A 17,308-nucleotide genomic window follows, 5' to 3' on the forward strand; every position below is an offset into this window, starting at 1 on the left:
GTACTCCCCTGTATGTATGAAAATAACGTATGAACTGCACGGAATTTTCATACGTGAAAATCAGAGCTGTTGGGTTTCGCTCTACGTGATTTCTCCACGACTGCTCAACATGCGTTGTTGCTTTGGAGACGCGTTGGCTGCATGCGCCCACCGTATGCACCATGAACCGAAGCCGCGTTTTCCATGATATTTTGCACGTGGTGTACGGTGTGTGTACCTTGTGTTTCGCGCGGCTTGAATGTTGCCATGGACAAATGCGGAAAATGCGAAAATATATTTCAAAAAGTCCTACGGAGGACCCAACGTAGGAAAGAGCTTTCCTACGGAAATCCGTAGAGAGATTTACGTATGAAAGTTGCCCTCGCTCCCCGGCGCGTACGACATACGGATTTTCATACGTAATTACGTAGAGCGAAACCTCCCTATTGCCTCAGTATGTGGGTGCATAGCAACCCACTCGTGTCGTATGCAGGGGTGACTTTTACTTCGCCACCAGTTGTAACCCCGCCCCCAGCAGTCCGTGCGCCAAATTCAAAAAAGTCGTCTAGAAGTTGCACTTTTATTTGCAACCGCGGGAAATTTGAGAGGTCTGGAGAAGAAAATTCTCAATGGGACTCAAAATTGACAAACAAGACGACGACCAGCGCTCGAGCATAGTACCTTTTCGCCATTCCTTCGTGCATGATACCTATTCTAATTGATAAACACTACCCTCATGTTTCGTTTCATGCGCAACGGACGAAGCGAAGTGTCTTTTTTCGTCCACGAAAGAAAGGTAAGGAAATTGTCGTCTTCGCGACACCCTTCGGATTATTTAGTGGGGCATTGTGGGCCAAGGATATTTTTTCTTTTTCTTTACAACTGTCCCCAGGTACTGAGACGGCGCTGATATCCTAGGAGTTCTGTTAGTGCAAAATGCCAGGTTACTGACTTATGGCGAGGTTTGTCCACCCAAAAATATGGGAGATTTCTTGGATAACATACACACATAATACAGTGAATGGTATTGCAGTGGGCATCCAAAACGGTTGAACCAAACAAATATGGTATGATACCTAGAGGCTAGGCACACAAAAATCACTCAGGAATTGGACGCAAGTCCCGGGACCTTGGTGCGTCATTACACCCGGACATTGAATGTTTGCCGGCACACGGCTTTTGCTCCACCACTTCATACAAGTTTACGCACTCACTCAATTCGAAAGACTGGAACGAGACCAAACCGAATGTGACAACTAAGAGCGAGTTGTGCATTTGTTGGAACAACGTTCGGGCATTGCGAGAAGGATATCAGCAGGGTCCAACAATGGCAGCAACAGCACCAGGTGATGATGGAGTACCAAGGAGCTTGTATCATGCACATTACAGTGAGCAACAAGAGAAACTGTACTGTGGTACGTGAAATCAGAGCCTGGGCAGGATGATCGACACTGTACACTGTGCTACAGCGCCTCAATTGTGCGAGAGAAAACAAACAGACCAGCAAGCACAGATCATGAACTGGTACACAACATTGACAAAGCACAAACCGCACAGCAAAGTTACAGGGCATAGCCGAGCGTTTTGTTGCCAATTAATTGCTTGAGAAGGGAGCAGTATTCCTTGTAACATTGCATGGAGTAAACGAGAACGCAGAGTCAGAACCAGGCGTAACAAGGCAAGACGGCTACTGTACAGGGGCAGGCTTGACGATCACTTGCATACTCGCAATTTTGGTACAACCAGGAAATTAGGCATCACGTCATACCGAAGTGGCTTCAACACGCTACATTGCATTCATAGCTGTACGGTGAACCTGTTACACGAGCTTCTGTGAAACAGACAGCATGCCAATGACCTGCAAGCACCAACAAACGCAGCCGGTAAAACAAACGCTACATAACTGCCCAACATAAACTTGTACATGCTGATGAGAAGCAAGAATGTGCTTGATGTTGGAAGTTATGCTCGCATATTCAAAAACATGCATGGAAAAACATCAATGACATTGTTCACGAATACAACAGAAACATCATACAGGGAGAGTAAGTAATCCTTCCTCCGTTTTGTATACGCGCACGCGCGCGCGCGTGTGGTAGATAAATCCGTTTGGCATGACTTTCGATCGAGGTTGCGTTCACCGTAGAGATAGGTGAACTCGAAGCCAACACCTCTCACTTTCGCTCTACTGCCCCTTTGGGGCCGATGCGATCCTTGTGCTAAGTTGTGGTAGTGGCTCAACAGAACAGGACAGGTGTGTGTGTGTGTGCACACGCGCGCGTGCGCGCATGTGTGTGTGTGTGTGCGTGCGTGTGTGTGTATGCGTAAGTGTGGTTTCTGAACTTTTCTCACAATCGTATAAGTTTCAAATTGTCGTGAAAACCCAGCTACACTGTGACCGGTACAATCGCATGTCGTTTACTAGTATCTGGCGGTCAGTCACATGGCATGTCGGGTATCCAACAGCACCGCACTGACAGCTTATAGACCTTATATTTAGTATTTATAGTCCTACTTCAAGTAAATGTAGACAGTCAGCATCATGAAAGTTGCCATTACGTAGAGTTAAATACAAGCCAGTCTCTAGAGATGAGCACGGCTGTCTCAGGGTAATACTAGTGATAAATACAGGTACTTCGAAGTACTGTCTTTTTTATCTGTTAAGTTAACACAAGATGGCTTTGTAGCTTCAGTCGTCCAGAATATTCATTTTATTCCGCGGTTGCCGCATAATCACCACGCAACTGTACTTGTGCAAATCTCCAAACGCTACGTAATTGGCCGACATTTACTTGTCCACGGTGATGAGAAGCACGGCTCTCCTAATTTTTAAATCATGAAAGGATTACATATGCAGGTACATGCATACAATGTGCACTATCCTGAAGTCGTGCGCAAATATTCAAAATCATTCACCGAACACAGAGAGGCGCACATACCGTAAAGTACCGCGAGAGCGCCCCACCTTGATTTTGCTGCGACAGATTTATATAATACAGCCAGGGAAAGGAAAATCGTGTGGCAGAGTGCAACGAAGTTCGTACGGTGTGAGCAACTTAGTGTACTAAGGTCACACTAAGCAGGTTTTTGTGTGGAGCTCGTGTCCGCTCGAAGGCACAGATTGTCTGCAGAACGTGCAATATGTGTACAAAGTTCGTGTCGTATAACCTACAGACCGGAGACCACCCCCACAATACGACCCCGAAAGGACGAGATGGTGGGGCGCTCTGGCGGTACTTTACGGTACATGTAAATACGAAGGAACCACATGCGCAGCAAGGAGATTAGTCATTACTTTACTTATGAGTTGATGGATAGAAGTTTCCTTTCAGCTGACCATTACCACTCATGAAAGCAATAGTGAGTGCTGTTGTTCTGATTCACAGGTATATATTCGGCACTTAGCGCAATGTGTTTTCGAAGCTAGGCACACGATTTGCATGAGGAAATCATGCAAAGATGTGGCATAAGGCCCTACAAACATGACCTAGGTAAAGGGATGCTATTATTTGCATTTGCAGTACTTTGCCATAGGATAATTTGTGTATGATTGTGTTGATCAATTTCACATAATTTCACGACAGGTCATAGTTTATTTAGTGGGGTGTTGTGGGCCAAGGATCTACGACCATGTCTTTTGCATTTCGAACAAGTAGACACTTTCAACAATTCATACAAAAAATGCCTTCAGTGCAAAACATACCGTTCGGACACACCAGGCAGTCCTTTCCAGCCTTGATTTTCAAGTGCAGACGTATCCACGATGACCTTCGAGTGAACTGCGGCTTGGAACACTTTGAATACGAACCACACACTCAAACTAACTAGACCACCGCATAGCTAGTGTATTCACGGAGCCAAAGAAGTCTCCTTCTGCCCCCACAGGGTCTTGGTTAGTTCTCTAGAAGGGACGAGAGCCATACCTAAATTCAATAAATTCTCCAATTCCAAAAGCCTCAAATGAAGGCGTCTTGGTGACTTCGTTTCCCGCGGTTGCAAATAAAATCAGCCCTTGAGTACCCCTTGGCGCACGGACTGCCAGTAGCCAAATCAGTCAGTTTCACTGGTTACATCACCTTGCTGTGAGTAAGACGGCTTGAAATGTGCTTGGATCCATACAAAAACTGGATCCAAGTGGATCCAATTTTTGAATTTTTGAAATTGTTGCTATGCTGTGACGTAGCACTTTCAAGCCCTATAGGAATGCACACTAACTATAGCCATTGAAAAGGATCAGCTGCGGACCTGTACACACATCAAGGCAAGGTTGTTGGGTTAAATAAATGACCCGGGGTTATGTACTCTTGGTGAAAACCACGAACGTTGCCTTGATGTGTTGGGTGTGTAGCTGATATCAAGAGTACATAACCAAGAGTGTGCAACTGCCTGCACAACCTCTATGCTGTGCTGCGACGGCAGAACTTCACATCACGTGACATGGTTCAAAAGGTTATGCTGGCAAACAGTGCAAAGTGACCACAAGAGAGTTGTACCCAAAGCTGGGCTGCGTACAACCCAGTATCTATCATGCACTAGAGTGCACGGGTTCATCACGTGATGTGAAGTTCTGCCGTCGCAGACCCCATAGCTGGAGTTGCACACTCTTGGGTTATGTACTCTTGCTGATATTGATATACAGTCAGACCTCGCTTATCCGACCCCCTTTTATCCAGATCCCTCGCGATCTGGAAGGAAATCGTTGGTTACCGATTTAAAGCATAGTATATGTATTCGATTATCCGGTTCCCTCGCCTACCCGGATATTTTTGTGGAAAACGGATGTGTCCGGTCGACTTAAGCGAGGTGTGACTGTAATTACAATAAATTTATTATGTTCTCCACACAGAAAATAGTACACACTAGCAAGTGTCGAGTAGCGTTAGCGGCACACGTCTGTATATTTGCATGGTTGAGACTCGGCTGTAGTGTGAGTATGAAAGAGGGGATGAGAAACAGACACACGTTATCAAGGAGGGCCAAAGGGCAACGAGAAAAATAAGGAAAAACTAGCCAAATGAGGAGGAACGTGCACAAGCATGTTTATGAACTTCATATGGCAAAGAGGGTCTAAAAGCAGACATACATTGTATGGCGGCGCAAACGAAGCCTGGGGTGTGCGGCTGTTTTCCGTGCTCGAACAATTGTCGTTGGCACACGCAAATGAAACGTTATTGTTGACTAAGATGATCTCTTGTGAAAACGAGTACAGGGCAAAACGACAGAGATGTATGGTTTTAAATAACCATGGGGTGAGATGGAAGCAATAGTGGAGCAAGAATCAGGTACCTCGTCTATGAGGATAAATCGCTGTACGAAACAAAGATGAAGAAGAAAAGAAAGAGAACAACAAACATTAGTTCCCGATAAAGCTCAAAGAAGAGTTTATTTCGCTGCACTGAAGAACAGAGCAGTGATCACGAGAAGGAACTACTTCTTTCTCAGTTTTAGCCCAAAGGCGCACCATAAGCAATTACTATAATTTATCACACATGCATTTTTAATCAAGAGTACATAACCCCCCAGAGTGTGCAACGCCTCGTCCACCTCTGCATAGCGTCTTGGTCTAGCGTAATTGGATCTCCTGATGTCGTGCGTACACTCCACACCAGCGCAAGACCGGTCTTGAGGCAGGGCACCGTTATTTTTGATCCAAGAGTCGCCGCGACTCCCCGGGTTCCCCTCAGATGTGTACGGTATTCTGACGCAAAGATCCGATTACGCTCGACCAAGACCCTATGTAGAGCTTTATAGGCGATTCACACGACAGGCAAATCCACGTTTACAGGAAAGTCACCATGGAGATATTCCTGCGGGCGACCAAAATTTGCCCGCGGGAATCAAAAGTGTCCATGGCCTTTTTGCCCGCGGATGCACTCATCTGCGGGCACTTTTACAGTTACGAGGCTGTGAGGTCATACTACCGTACGGTAGTCTTGAACCCTGGTTGTTTGGCCTTTGTCTTTGGGTACTCATTCCAAATCACCACAGTAACGCCGTATACTCACTGGATACTCGCGGGAGCTCTGGCCGCCACCCGCCGCCGTGTGAACTGCAGCCTCACGTTTCACTTCCTGCGGGAACCTGACAAACGTGGATTTGCCTGTCGTGTGAATCGCCTATTATCAGGCGTTGCACACTCTGGGGGTTATGTACTCTTGATGTAATGCAAGAAGTGCTGTAGCGCTGGTCGATTCTCATCCAGCATTAGAAGTCTAAGTCGCAGGGGGAGCTACGGACAGAACTGTTTCGTCCTTTGTGGACTCATCAGCACAGCACAGAGAAAATGAGGCCGAACCTGATTATTATTATTATTATTATTATTATTATTATTATTATTTTAGAATTGCGATCAACAGAACGAGCTGAACCGACATTTCACAAAGGCTTTTATTGTATTCAAAAAAACGTTAGTACAACGTAGCTTCCTGAGGAGTGTTGTGCGAAAACTAGTTCGAAGTACAATTTTTTGTTCATCATTTCTTCCATATCACATTTTTTCTTTCTTCCATGTTCTTCACTGCCTTCGTATCCACTCGTCTTTTGAATACAATAAAAGCCTTAGTGAAATGTCGGTTCAGCTCGTTCTGTTGATCGCAATTCTAAAACTATTGTCGCCTCGACGCCTATTTATTATTATGTCTCCCTTATTCACTTCTTTCGAAAGCGATAAGCCAGACCCACCGGGAAATATTTCCATGGGTGGGACAGCAAAAAGAAAGTGAAAAAGTGAAAAAATAAAAAGCTAAAAACCAAAGGGACAAGAAATAGTTGAAGGAAGAGGAAGAAAGGAAAGAAACTCAATCCGAACTCCAACATCAAAACAATAATAAAGAATTTGCAGCGACAGGCAAAGTACATCAACCAATGAAGGGAGTAACAAAGGAAATATCAGTCTTTATCAGTCGTTATTCAAGTCTCTTAGCCATTGAACATGCAAACGCAGCAGAGGAGCATCTACATGTTAAGGATAGTTCTTAGTATTTTAATCGAACCTTGGATAGCCTCCTGTTGCACAATAGCCAGGTCTCCTCCCTGCACAGTCCGAAGGCATTGAGGAGTCTCCCCCACCAAGCCTCCCAGGGCACCGACAACCACAGGGACCACGTCAACTTGGGTGAGGGACCAAATCCTGGAAATCTCCCGCTTCAAATCATAATATTTCGAGCGCTTTTCAGCCATTTTCTTATTGATGTTGTTCTCACCAGGAACGCTGATGTCTATAATGTAGGCAATGCGCTCCTTATTATTATTTTTTTTTTATTTTTTATTTAGACTTTTCCCGTTTGTCTCTTTCCCTCAAACCAGTTAATTATTATTATTATTATTATTAACTGGTTTTGAGGGAAAGAGACAAACGGGAAAAGACTGAAGAAAAAATTGACTGTCACCACCAGGACTCGAACAAGGGACCCTCGCTTGTAGCCAGCGATGCTCTAACCACTGAGCTATGGTGTAGTCGTCATCCAAGCAGAGACCGTTCAACGTTTTCTTCAGACTTCGTAACTCACACTTCCTGTGAATCCACACAGGCGGGTGGGACGCAGCCCTCACTGTACCCACACACTTCCCGTACAAACTAGCACGCGGGGAGCCCCAAGTCATATTAACTGATTATTATTATTATTATTATTATTATTATTACCACCTTCCCTCATTCTAACACATTTTAGAATGTATATAAATCATTTATTTAGCATGGTTATTCTTCAGTCACGGCTTCCCACTGATGATTGTGACAAGAAAATCGATTTTGGTAAACCTACATGACTTTGTTGTAGTGTGGCGATGACAGCAGAATTTGTTCTCTTTATAGCTAGTATAAAATTATTATTATTATTATTATTGGGTTATTATGGGTTATTAAGGGTTATTATTAATTCAACATCTCCTGGCTCAAAATTCTTTGTGCCATCTTCAATAGGTCCGTCAAATACAGTAGTAGTAGGTTTTTTTCATTTTGACCCGACGAGAATTGCAACAATACAGTCGTGGAGTGTGGCTGGTGAACTGTTCGTGCTGTGATCTGCAAGCGTCGTATGGTCTCGTCGGGTCAAAATGAAAAACCTACTACTATCTCCTGGCTCGTCAGAAGACTGCCAATATATATATGAGAAGTCGGGTGATAGCCAACCACGGCGAACTGAATAATAAAGAGAGAAACAAAGAGAGTACTGCAAGGGAAGGCGTGACGAAAATGGTGAGATTATTTAGGACGAAGAAGCTGAAGCTTATAGCAATGAAAGATAAATTTTCCAAACCCAGATTTAAACGTGACCCGAACGTACCGTACTGTAATATAATACATGAGATGAATGACAGTTCCTACGTTATTTGAGATGAATGACAGTTCCTACGTTATTTCCAACATTTAAACACATGAGCAAAGCCTCTGCATCTCCTTGCAGAATTGCAACAATACAATCGTAGAGAGACTTGCAGACTCAGAATTTGCTTTTTTTGGCCGAAGGGGAGGGGGGGGGGGAGGCGGAAATTCTAGCACTCTAGCTTAGAATCCACGCAGCACAGAATAAGCTTTGGTCAATATTGTTAGTTAAGCAGGCAGTTATTATGTATCGCTGTGTGTCTGTTTTGTGCTTGTGTTATTCGCAAACGCAAAGCATATACATACGCACAAGTGTTCACATGCGTGCGTGTTCTTGTGTGTATGTGTGTGCGTGTGCGTGTGTGTGCGTGTGCGTGTGTGTGTGTGTGTGTGTGTGTGTGTGTGTGTGTGTGTGTGTGTGTGTGCGCGTGTGTGTGTGCGCGTGTGTGTGCGTATGTGCATATAATGTGTGGGGGGGGGGGGGGGTCCGTGCGTGTGTGTACAGATATGGACGCGTTATCAATACATTCACACGGCCAAAGAAATCCAAGCTCATCATGAATAGAATAGCGCGGGGCGCCGCGCATCCCTAGCACTACACACACACACATACACACACACACACACACACACACACACACACACACACACATACACACACACACACACACACACACACACACACACACACACACACACACACACACTGGTCTGTGCACTCGAACACGGCGCGCTACTTTAGGCAAGAGGTTGGATTTCACCGATCACAACTGCAGACTACTGTAATTTCACAACTGTTCGGTGTACTTGTATTTTCGGTGCTTTCCGTGCGTCTGTTTCAATCCTAAAATTCCAATACACCGAACAAACACTAACACACTTAATCCAATAGGGAACTGCTTCTCTGTACCTAACATTTCTGTTCACCTAACCTAGCCTTTTGCCCGCATACCGAAAACATTGAGCACCGATTGATTTTTACTATTGATTTTGATTTTGGATTGATTTACTTTTATTTCATTTTCATTTTCATTTTAACTTGCCATATTTTGCGTGTGCATTTTTGCCTTCTTGTTCTTTTTATTCCATGGCTGGTAGCCCTCATTCATTATATTGATTGACACCATGCCATCCATGAATTGAGAATAATAATAATAATAATTTCTGAAACTCGAGTATTGTGCATGGGACTTACTGCTGCAGATTACCACGCCTTTGTCTGGAGCGGGCTTGGCGAGCCAGTTGGTCGTCAGTCGTGGCGTGTACCTGAATGTACGGAACTCGCCGTTCAAGGGAGGCGTGGGAACTACGCTGGTGACAAACAAGGTAACGCCTACGTCGATCGCCCCGAAGAGGGTGTTCACCGCGGCGTTGACTGTACTGAACGCGGTGTACTCCTCCATCCGAAAGGGGAACGAGTAGGCGAATCGCGTCGGAAAGCCGCACGATTGTTTCGCCTGAGCCGGGTCCTCGTAGAGTATGGTCCCAGACCCCAGTTCATAGTGGACTGTGTAGTTTCTCGTTTGTCCACCCTCCTCCTTCGTTATCTGCACACCGACACGCGTATCTGAACAAGAGAAAAAGCACATCATGCAGATGTCTCCACGAGTACATACTGTCAATTGAGACATTGTCGCTAGAGATTAGATTTCGCTCTTTTTGCAATCATCACACATTCGAGCATATGAATCGCCGCAAACTGCTCCGTAAACCGATTGTAGACAGTATCAGATCCGACTGAATAGATTTAATCGCGAAAGTTTCTGAACGTGAACCAGCGCAATTCCTGAAAGCACAACATCATAGCACGCTGTGAAAGTTGATCGCTTTCTGGTCACAATTATGAACTAGGGCTATCCTTGGTTAATTGAGTGACCACATGACTGAAGCGTGGAAGGACATCAAAATTCGGTGTGTGTTAATTGTTAATGATCAAAATTCGGTGTGTGTCCGGCAGAAGTTCCTGGATTATGTCATGCGGTCGGCAGAACAATTTTATGTTGGGTCACTGGCTAGATGGATGCAAAGCGCTCCGTCTGCCCATATGGCGAGCAGACTGTGCCTTGCAGCTCTTGTGTACACTCGACAGAATCTTACCAGGAGAGTGATTCACAACTTGACAACATTTCATGTGGAAATCTTCACTCCCGCTCAGGACTCATCCCACCACGGCACCACGGCACCACCACCAGTACCACCACAATAAAGCTCAATACAGTTCTTTGAGTGCCACCAGCACCACCAGCACCACAACCGCTACAACCAGCACCAGCACCAGCACCAGCACCACCACCAGTACCAGAACCCCCATGTTATGTCCCCTTGCGGACTAACATTCCATTACGTTCATGCATTCTCACTGGCCATGGCACTCACAAACACTAGCATTTGGAAGACATTACTCTTGGTCAGGTAAAGCAACAACAACAATATGCGAGCATGCGCAATACAGTAGCAAACGGTGTAGTAGATATATTATGACTAACTTGCATACACAACACCCCAGTACCACCACTGAAACCACCGCCACTGTAATACAACTCACCGTGGCAGACATGACCAGTGAGGCTGATTGAACGACACAGCTTCTCATTACCACAAGGCTGGGTGCGCCCATGAGCCCAACACGAATCCAACTCTGTAGAGAAGTAGAAATTTAACATGATAATTAGCCCGTGAAACACCTATCATGTAGTTACCCAGGGCAACAACACCTATCATGTAGTTACCCAGGGCAACAACACCTATCATGTAGTTACCCAGGGCAACAACACCTATCATGTAGTTACCCAGGGCAACAACACCTATCATGTAGTTACCCAGGGCAACAACACCTATCATGTAGTTACCCAGGGCAACAACACCTATCATGTGGTTACCCAGGGCAACAACACCTATCATGTGGTTACCCAGGGCAACAACACCTATCATGTAGTTACCCAGGGCAACAACACCTATCATGTAGTTACCCAGGGCAACAACACCTATCATGTGGTTACCCAGGGCAACAACAAGGTCACAAAAAACAAGGTCGCACAAACAAGGTCACGGGGAGTGCATTACCTGGACTGATAAGCTGTGTGGATCAAGTCAGGCTTTCACTAGTTGATCTTGAAAGTCACAAGACGGGAAGTTTAAAATTTTGATTACTGCCATGAATCTATTCATGCCTGGAACCTCGCCGTTCGACGTCATGCCACGAGCCCTAGAGTCGGTTCAGAGTCCATTCGCCTTATTCTCACATGCGGTGATGTGTGCTGTGTATATACCGTATTTCCTTGAACAGCCGCCGCCGCGGCTTGTATTCAAAACTAGCAAAACGGGTGCGGCCCTGAAAAATAGTTGTATGTCACAATGTGCGTGCTGTATGCGTAGAGTTCACGTACGATGTGCACTGTTGAACCTGTCCTTTGTTGTCCAGCTACACTCTAGTGTAGACTAGTGCATCTTCTTTTCTTTTCCTGTTGCACTGGAAAGAATATCATGGCGAAGTGTAGTATCCCTGCCCGACCAATACGGAAGCAGTACGGAACTAATACGGAGCTTGCCTGATGTATATTTAGTGTATCTCCGTATGTAAGCGTACGTCGTCTGCTGCATAACAGCGGCTGCGCATTTCTGTTTTGATGAAGAGAAGATTAGATTAGATTGGATAGCAATGAAAGCTAAATCGAAGAAGAAGGATTCAGCCTCTAGGTGAGCACCGGAGAGAAAGTTATTTATTTTGCCTCTTCTTCTTTCACGAACAATTATATCTCAGGTGTGTACCTGAAAGTAGAATAAAAGTAATTATTGTTGATTTCACCGCGCCTACCACTCGGCTACCCATTACAGAAGGAGCTTGAGGCTCGACTAGCAAGTTAGTTGCATGTTCAGCAGCAGCAGTCCCTCATGCCGACGAGGATGAAGTAGAGGGGCTTCAAGAAGACGTCGACGCTGAAAATTTTGGATGCAATAATAAAAAAGGACGCGCAAGTTTTGTTCTCTCCCGTTTGATTTCTCTTTCTGCGTTCATTTCTTTCATAGCATCAGTGTCCACTTTCTCCTAGACAAGTTCTCCGATCTGAGTTCTTGGTTTTGTAGATTCGACAATCCTCAGTGCGTCTTAAGCTGTGTTCACAACTGGCGCGTGTACGCGTGAAACCACGCGTTTGTGCGTATTTTTGCTGGCTTTTGGGCGCCATGAGTACGGAAACGCGCCGAAATGGAACTTCCAACATGTTGGAATTCAGCGCGTATCAGGGCGCGTACCAGCGTACATGCCAGTCACCTTGACTGGCGGGGTCAAAAAATTAGTACTCGAAGGTGTCGCACGCGCTGAATACGACTCGGATTGCTGTTTTTTGTGAAAGCCTGAGCGCGCAATAGGGCACGCATGAACCGCAAGCGTACCGCGTACACGCGCCAGTTGTGAATACAGCTTTACATTTCATCGTTTACTTTGTTCGCGTCCCATTTTCTTTTTTGGTGGTCGATAAAATAACTCGTCTTGCTCTTCGTTATGTTGTGAGAGGTCATCATTATGGCGTGTTCGATTTATTCCCTTCTTTAGATCGCCTTTGAGTCCTTTGTCTGAACAGAGAGCAGAACTAGCTGCATGTGAAGGAGTATGACATCATAGCTGAAGGTCATCTCGTAGCTGTGAAATTGCGTTTAAATTATGAACTGCTCTGCACTTGTGTACGAATAGCCCTCAGTTCAAATAAACTGGCGGCGCTTATTCAAGGGCGGCTGGTAATCAAGGGGCGGCGGGTGTTCAAGGAAATACGGTACTGATGATATACTCACCATGGATATTTCTTACGTCATCATTATCGTATTGACGTCACACCATGCGCAAATCATTTTAGTATGTCTGCCTTTTTGTATTGTATTGTATTGACGCGTCTCCTTGTTCTATTCCGTTGACACATTTTCTTGTAAGTTGTGCTTGGTCTTCATGCAATCGATCATAGAATCAACCGAACTGAGACGCTACAACGTGAATAGCCAGGGGGCGCTTCGTGATTGTGTTCAACATCGATTCGTGGGCATAATCGAGCGCACTTAATGTGCTTGGTCAGATTCCTTTCATCTGTACTCCACCTGGTGGGAAGGCAATGCATATTCTAATGGAAGAGCTATGGACATGCAGAGCGCGAGATGCCTGAAGCTTGCTCTCGTGCTGTAAAACCCGGACAGTTTTTAACGACCAGAAAAGTTTAACGTCTTTGTAATTTTGGCAGGATTACGTGCAGAAAGTTTAACGATGGCTACCTGGCCACCGATCTGCATGCGCATCTTTACACAGGAATCTAGCAATAACGTTTTTTCTTCTTCAAAATAACGAAAAATAATTGGTCGTTAAAACTTTGCGACTCGTTAGACTTTCCGGTTTTACAGTACAGGTAGACTCCCTTTAATTCGAACCTCAAATTGCCAGGCCCTAACTTCGAATTATCCAGAACTTCTAATTATCCAAATGCAGCCCCATGCCCTGATATGTATGTCAAAATGCTTGAAATCGCATGCTGAATATTTTTTGCACATTTTTATTTGCATCAACGAAATATAGGTGGTCGTATACGCGTACCGGTCATGTACAACAGATCATCAAAACACTGGATCGACACAAAATCATTTTGACATTATCTTCATCTTCTAGTGAAGAAGTAACAGTCACTGCAGCTTTCCTGAAACAAAGGAAAAGAACTGCGCTGCCTAATCCGCGTCATGAAAGGCCGTCGGACAGCAGCACGTCGTTCTGAAGAACGGAAGTGGAGCATAGGCATAGACAATATTTACGACTATGGTGTTGTTGTGCGCCAACATCTTTTGCGCATGAGCTGGCGCGGCAAGAAAGGCCATCGAGATCTGCGAAGAGAGTCAACCACCTGGAAGAAGTCGTCTTCAATCAAACCTTTGCAATTTGCCTCGCACGGGCTTCAATCAAATTTCGAGAGAAGGTTGGTTTCTTGAACGCTATAGTCGATCCTGCAGCGGACCATTGATCGATTTTTGAGCTACTCTTGGCTAAAGAAGGAGAAAAGAATAAACTACGAATTACAAGGATAGCAACTCAATCTCACTTCGAAATGAGCGTTCAAAGGACATAGCCAATGTACTGTAAACAGCTCTTCTGTACGAAGACTGGGTTCGAATTATCCAACCGGCGCACTTTTCGTACTTCGAATTATGCATTCGATTTTGACTTGAAGTGACTTGCAGAAGATCGGTACGACGAAAAAGTTCGAATTACACGGAATGTTCGAATTATACCGTATTCGAATTAGAGGGAGTCTACCTGTAGTTGTATGGCTTGAAAACATTCAGCCAGGTTTCATGCATTCGGCCAGGTTACATGCATTCAGCCAGGTTTCATGCATTCAGCCAGGTTTCATGCATTCGGCAGCTTTCATGCATTCGGCCAGGTTACATGCATTCAGCCAGGTTTCATGCATTCGGCCAGGTTTCATGCATTCGGCCAGGTTTCATGCATTCGGCCAGGTTTCATGCATTCGGCCAGGTTTTGCAAGATAAGCAAGCGGCATAGCTGGTCCCCCTTTTAGGGGAGTGCACGGCTGCATATGTGTAGGATGGCTGGTGCATGTCATTCATGGTCATTATGTGCATGCTGAGCCTAGGTCGAAATTTTTAGGAGGGTGCACGCGCATTTCGCACACTGTGTGGATTGTTGAATTTTTTTAACAAATTACCTATAAAATACGAAATAGTGGTTGCGACTTCGGCGATGATTTTTTTAGGAATGGGTTTGCTCCCACACTGGAGCTCGCGCTATTCCGCCGACTTGACACTTGACTGACTCGCGACTGCCATCCAGAGCACACGAGAAGTCCATCGAACCTTCGACGCGGCAAACCTGCGGAATGGCGCGAGCTCCAGTGTGGGAGCAAACCCATTCCTAAAATTACCTATACCGAAGTTTAATACCGGAAATAAATCAATAATTTCTCTGGTTTTACGGTGGCCATTACTCACGGGGCCTGCTGCAAATAACCGCATGTCCTCCCTCCCCATCGTACTGCACTGTGTCCGTCTGTGGGTTGTACGCCTCGTGGTTGTCGTAGATGCCGACCTGCGAGATCCAAAAGTCGTCGTGTCCTTTATTGCGCAGAGTTTTCAGAATAGTGTTGCGGAAGCAACTATTGTCCTTGTTCAAAACACGCATGGAGTTGAAGGTGAGCATGTCCTTGCCGTGCTTTTTGCACAGGTTGTGGGCCGAATAGAAGCCATAGTGGTCGGCTGACACGAAGAAATCCTCTCCGCCGCAGGTGTGGCTCGAATCGGGAATAAACTCCCTGAGCACTTGAGCTGCAAATGTACAAAACAAACACGAGACAGTGCAAGCATCACCAAAAGCAGAGTTTTCTTTCGGAACCTGAACACACTTTTAAAGTGGTGTGGTGCTAAGGGTTGGAAAATATGCTATAGAAAGACAAACAAGAAATACCGGGATGTACTAATATGCCCGTAACCTGGGACAACGAACATAGTATTCAAAGGGGGGGGGGGGGAAGGTCTGCTCATCTATGAGTGGCGCCAAGAGTACATGACAACAGCTACACCATAGCTCGGCGGTTAGAGCATAGCAGTCCTCAAGTGAGGGTCCCTGGTTCGAGTCCTGGTGGTGACAGTCAATTTTTTCTTCTTCAAACTTTTCCCTTTCCATTCCCTCCACTACTGAATAAGTAATAACAAGAGTACATATTTAACCCCCAAGAGTACATATTTAACCCCCAGAGTGTGCAACGCCTGATAAAGCTCTGCATAGGGTCTTGGTCGAGCGTAATCGGATCTTTGCGTCATAATACCGTACACATCTGAGGGGAACCCGGGGAGTCGCGGGTACTCTCGGATCATAAACAATGGCGCCCTGCCTCGAGACCGGCCTTGCGCTTGTGCGGAGTGTACGCATGACATCAGAAGATCCGATTCCGCTCGACCAAGACCCTACGCAGAGCTGGATCAGGCGTTGCACACTCTGGGGGTTAAATATGTACACTTGGGGGGTTAAATATGTACTCTTGGGGGTTAAATATGTACTCTTGGTAATAATTGACAGCAGTGCACCGACCTTTTCGGGTGAAATCAAAGGTATTTTAAATCTGTGGCCTACCCTGCGGAGAATACGGTAGTTTCAATTGGAGACCACCATAAGCAAGAGTATAATTATAACCCCCAAGAGTGTGCAATTCCAGCTATGGGGTCTGCGATGGCAGAACTTCACATCAAAGCGACAAACCCGTGCACATTACCTGCACCCCCCCCCCCCCCCATCGATTGTGTGCACGGTGAGATACAGGGCTGTACGCAGTCCCTGCTTTAGGTTCAACTCGCGTTGCACTGTTTGCTGGCGTAACTATTGTGAACCATGTCACGTGATGTGAAGCCCTGCCATGGCAGCACTGTGTAGAGGTCGTACAGGCAGTTTCGCACTCTTGGGGGTTCTGTACTCTTGCTGAAAGCCATGGCAGACTTACTTGTGCGTATAACAAGACCATTGGCGGCGCGTGTTTAAAGTGTGGCGTACCCTGCGCCTTGATCCTTGAAGGGTGGTGGCGTTCCTGCGGACGCGGAAAACTCGGTTTCCAGCCAAGTCTCGCGCGAACTGTGTTTTTTTTTACCCTGCCGGAGATGCGATGGGTTTGTGCCGAGAACCCCGCAAGCTATATATAGGTTCTGCGGTTACACACTGCCATAGAGGAAGACAGTTGAGTGGCAAAGTGATATTTTATTGAGTTCTGAGTGGCAAAAGTGATATTTTATTGACTTCTGATTGGCAAAGTGATATTTTATTGACTTCTGAGTTGCATTGTTGACTTCTGAGTGGCAAAAGTGATATTTTATTGACTTCTAAGTGGCAAAGTGATTTTATTGACTTCTGAGTGGCAAACTGATAATTATTTTATTGACTTCTGAGTGACAAAAGTGATATTTTATTGACTTCTGAGCGGCTAATGTACAATGATGAGTCCTTCACGTAACCTCTATCGCAGACTTACTAGA

The 17,308-nt window shown here is 45.5% G+C and overlaps 1 protein-coding gene and 1 long non-coding RNA gene across 3 annotated transcripts in view; both read right to left on the reverse strand.

The window, feature by feature from the left end:
- Positions 1 to 1,133: 1,133 nt before the first annotated feature.
- On the reverse strand, positions 1,134 to 4,005 carry LOC135821131 (uncharacterized). Its single transcript, XR_010554302.1, has 2 exons — positions 3,683 to 4,005; positions 1,134 to 1,837 (listed from the first exon to the last, which is right to left on the reverse strand). It is a non-coding gene; the product is annotated as an uncharacterized LOC135821131 (long non-coding RNA).
- An 848-nt stretch (positions 4,006 to 4,853) lies between these two features.
- LOC135821132 (uncharacterized) overlaps positions 4,854 to 17,308 on the reverse strand; it is a 29,527-nt gene continuing 17,072 nt past the window's right edge. For both annotated transcript variants that reach the window (XM_065334198.1, XM_065334199.1), the window contains 4 exons: positions 15,281 to 15,613; positions 10,848 to 10,940; positions 9,498 to 9,869; positions 4,854 to 5,286 (listed from right to left, as the gene is read on the reverse strand). In XM_065334198.1, coding sequence (XP_065190270.1) covers positions 5,258 to 5,286; positions 9,498 to 9,869; positions 10,848 to 10,940; positions 15,281 to 15,613 — 827 coding nt within the window. In that variant the 3' untranslated portion in view covers positions 4,854 to 5,257. The remainder of the gene's footprint in view (positions 5,287 to 9,497; positions 9,870 to 10,847; positions 10,941 to 15,280; positions 15,614 to 17,308) is intronic.

The sequence above is a fragment of the Sycon ciliatum genome, chromosome 7, assembly GCF_964019385.1.
Source record: "Sycon ciliatum chromosome 7, ocSycCili1.1, whole genome shotgun sequence".
In the NCBI taxonomy this organism is placed as follows: Eukaryota; Metazoa; Porifera; class Calcarea; order Leucosolenida; family Sycettidae; genus Sycon; species Sycon ciliatum.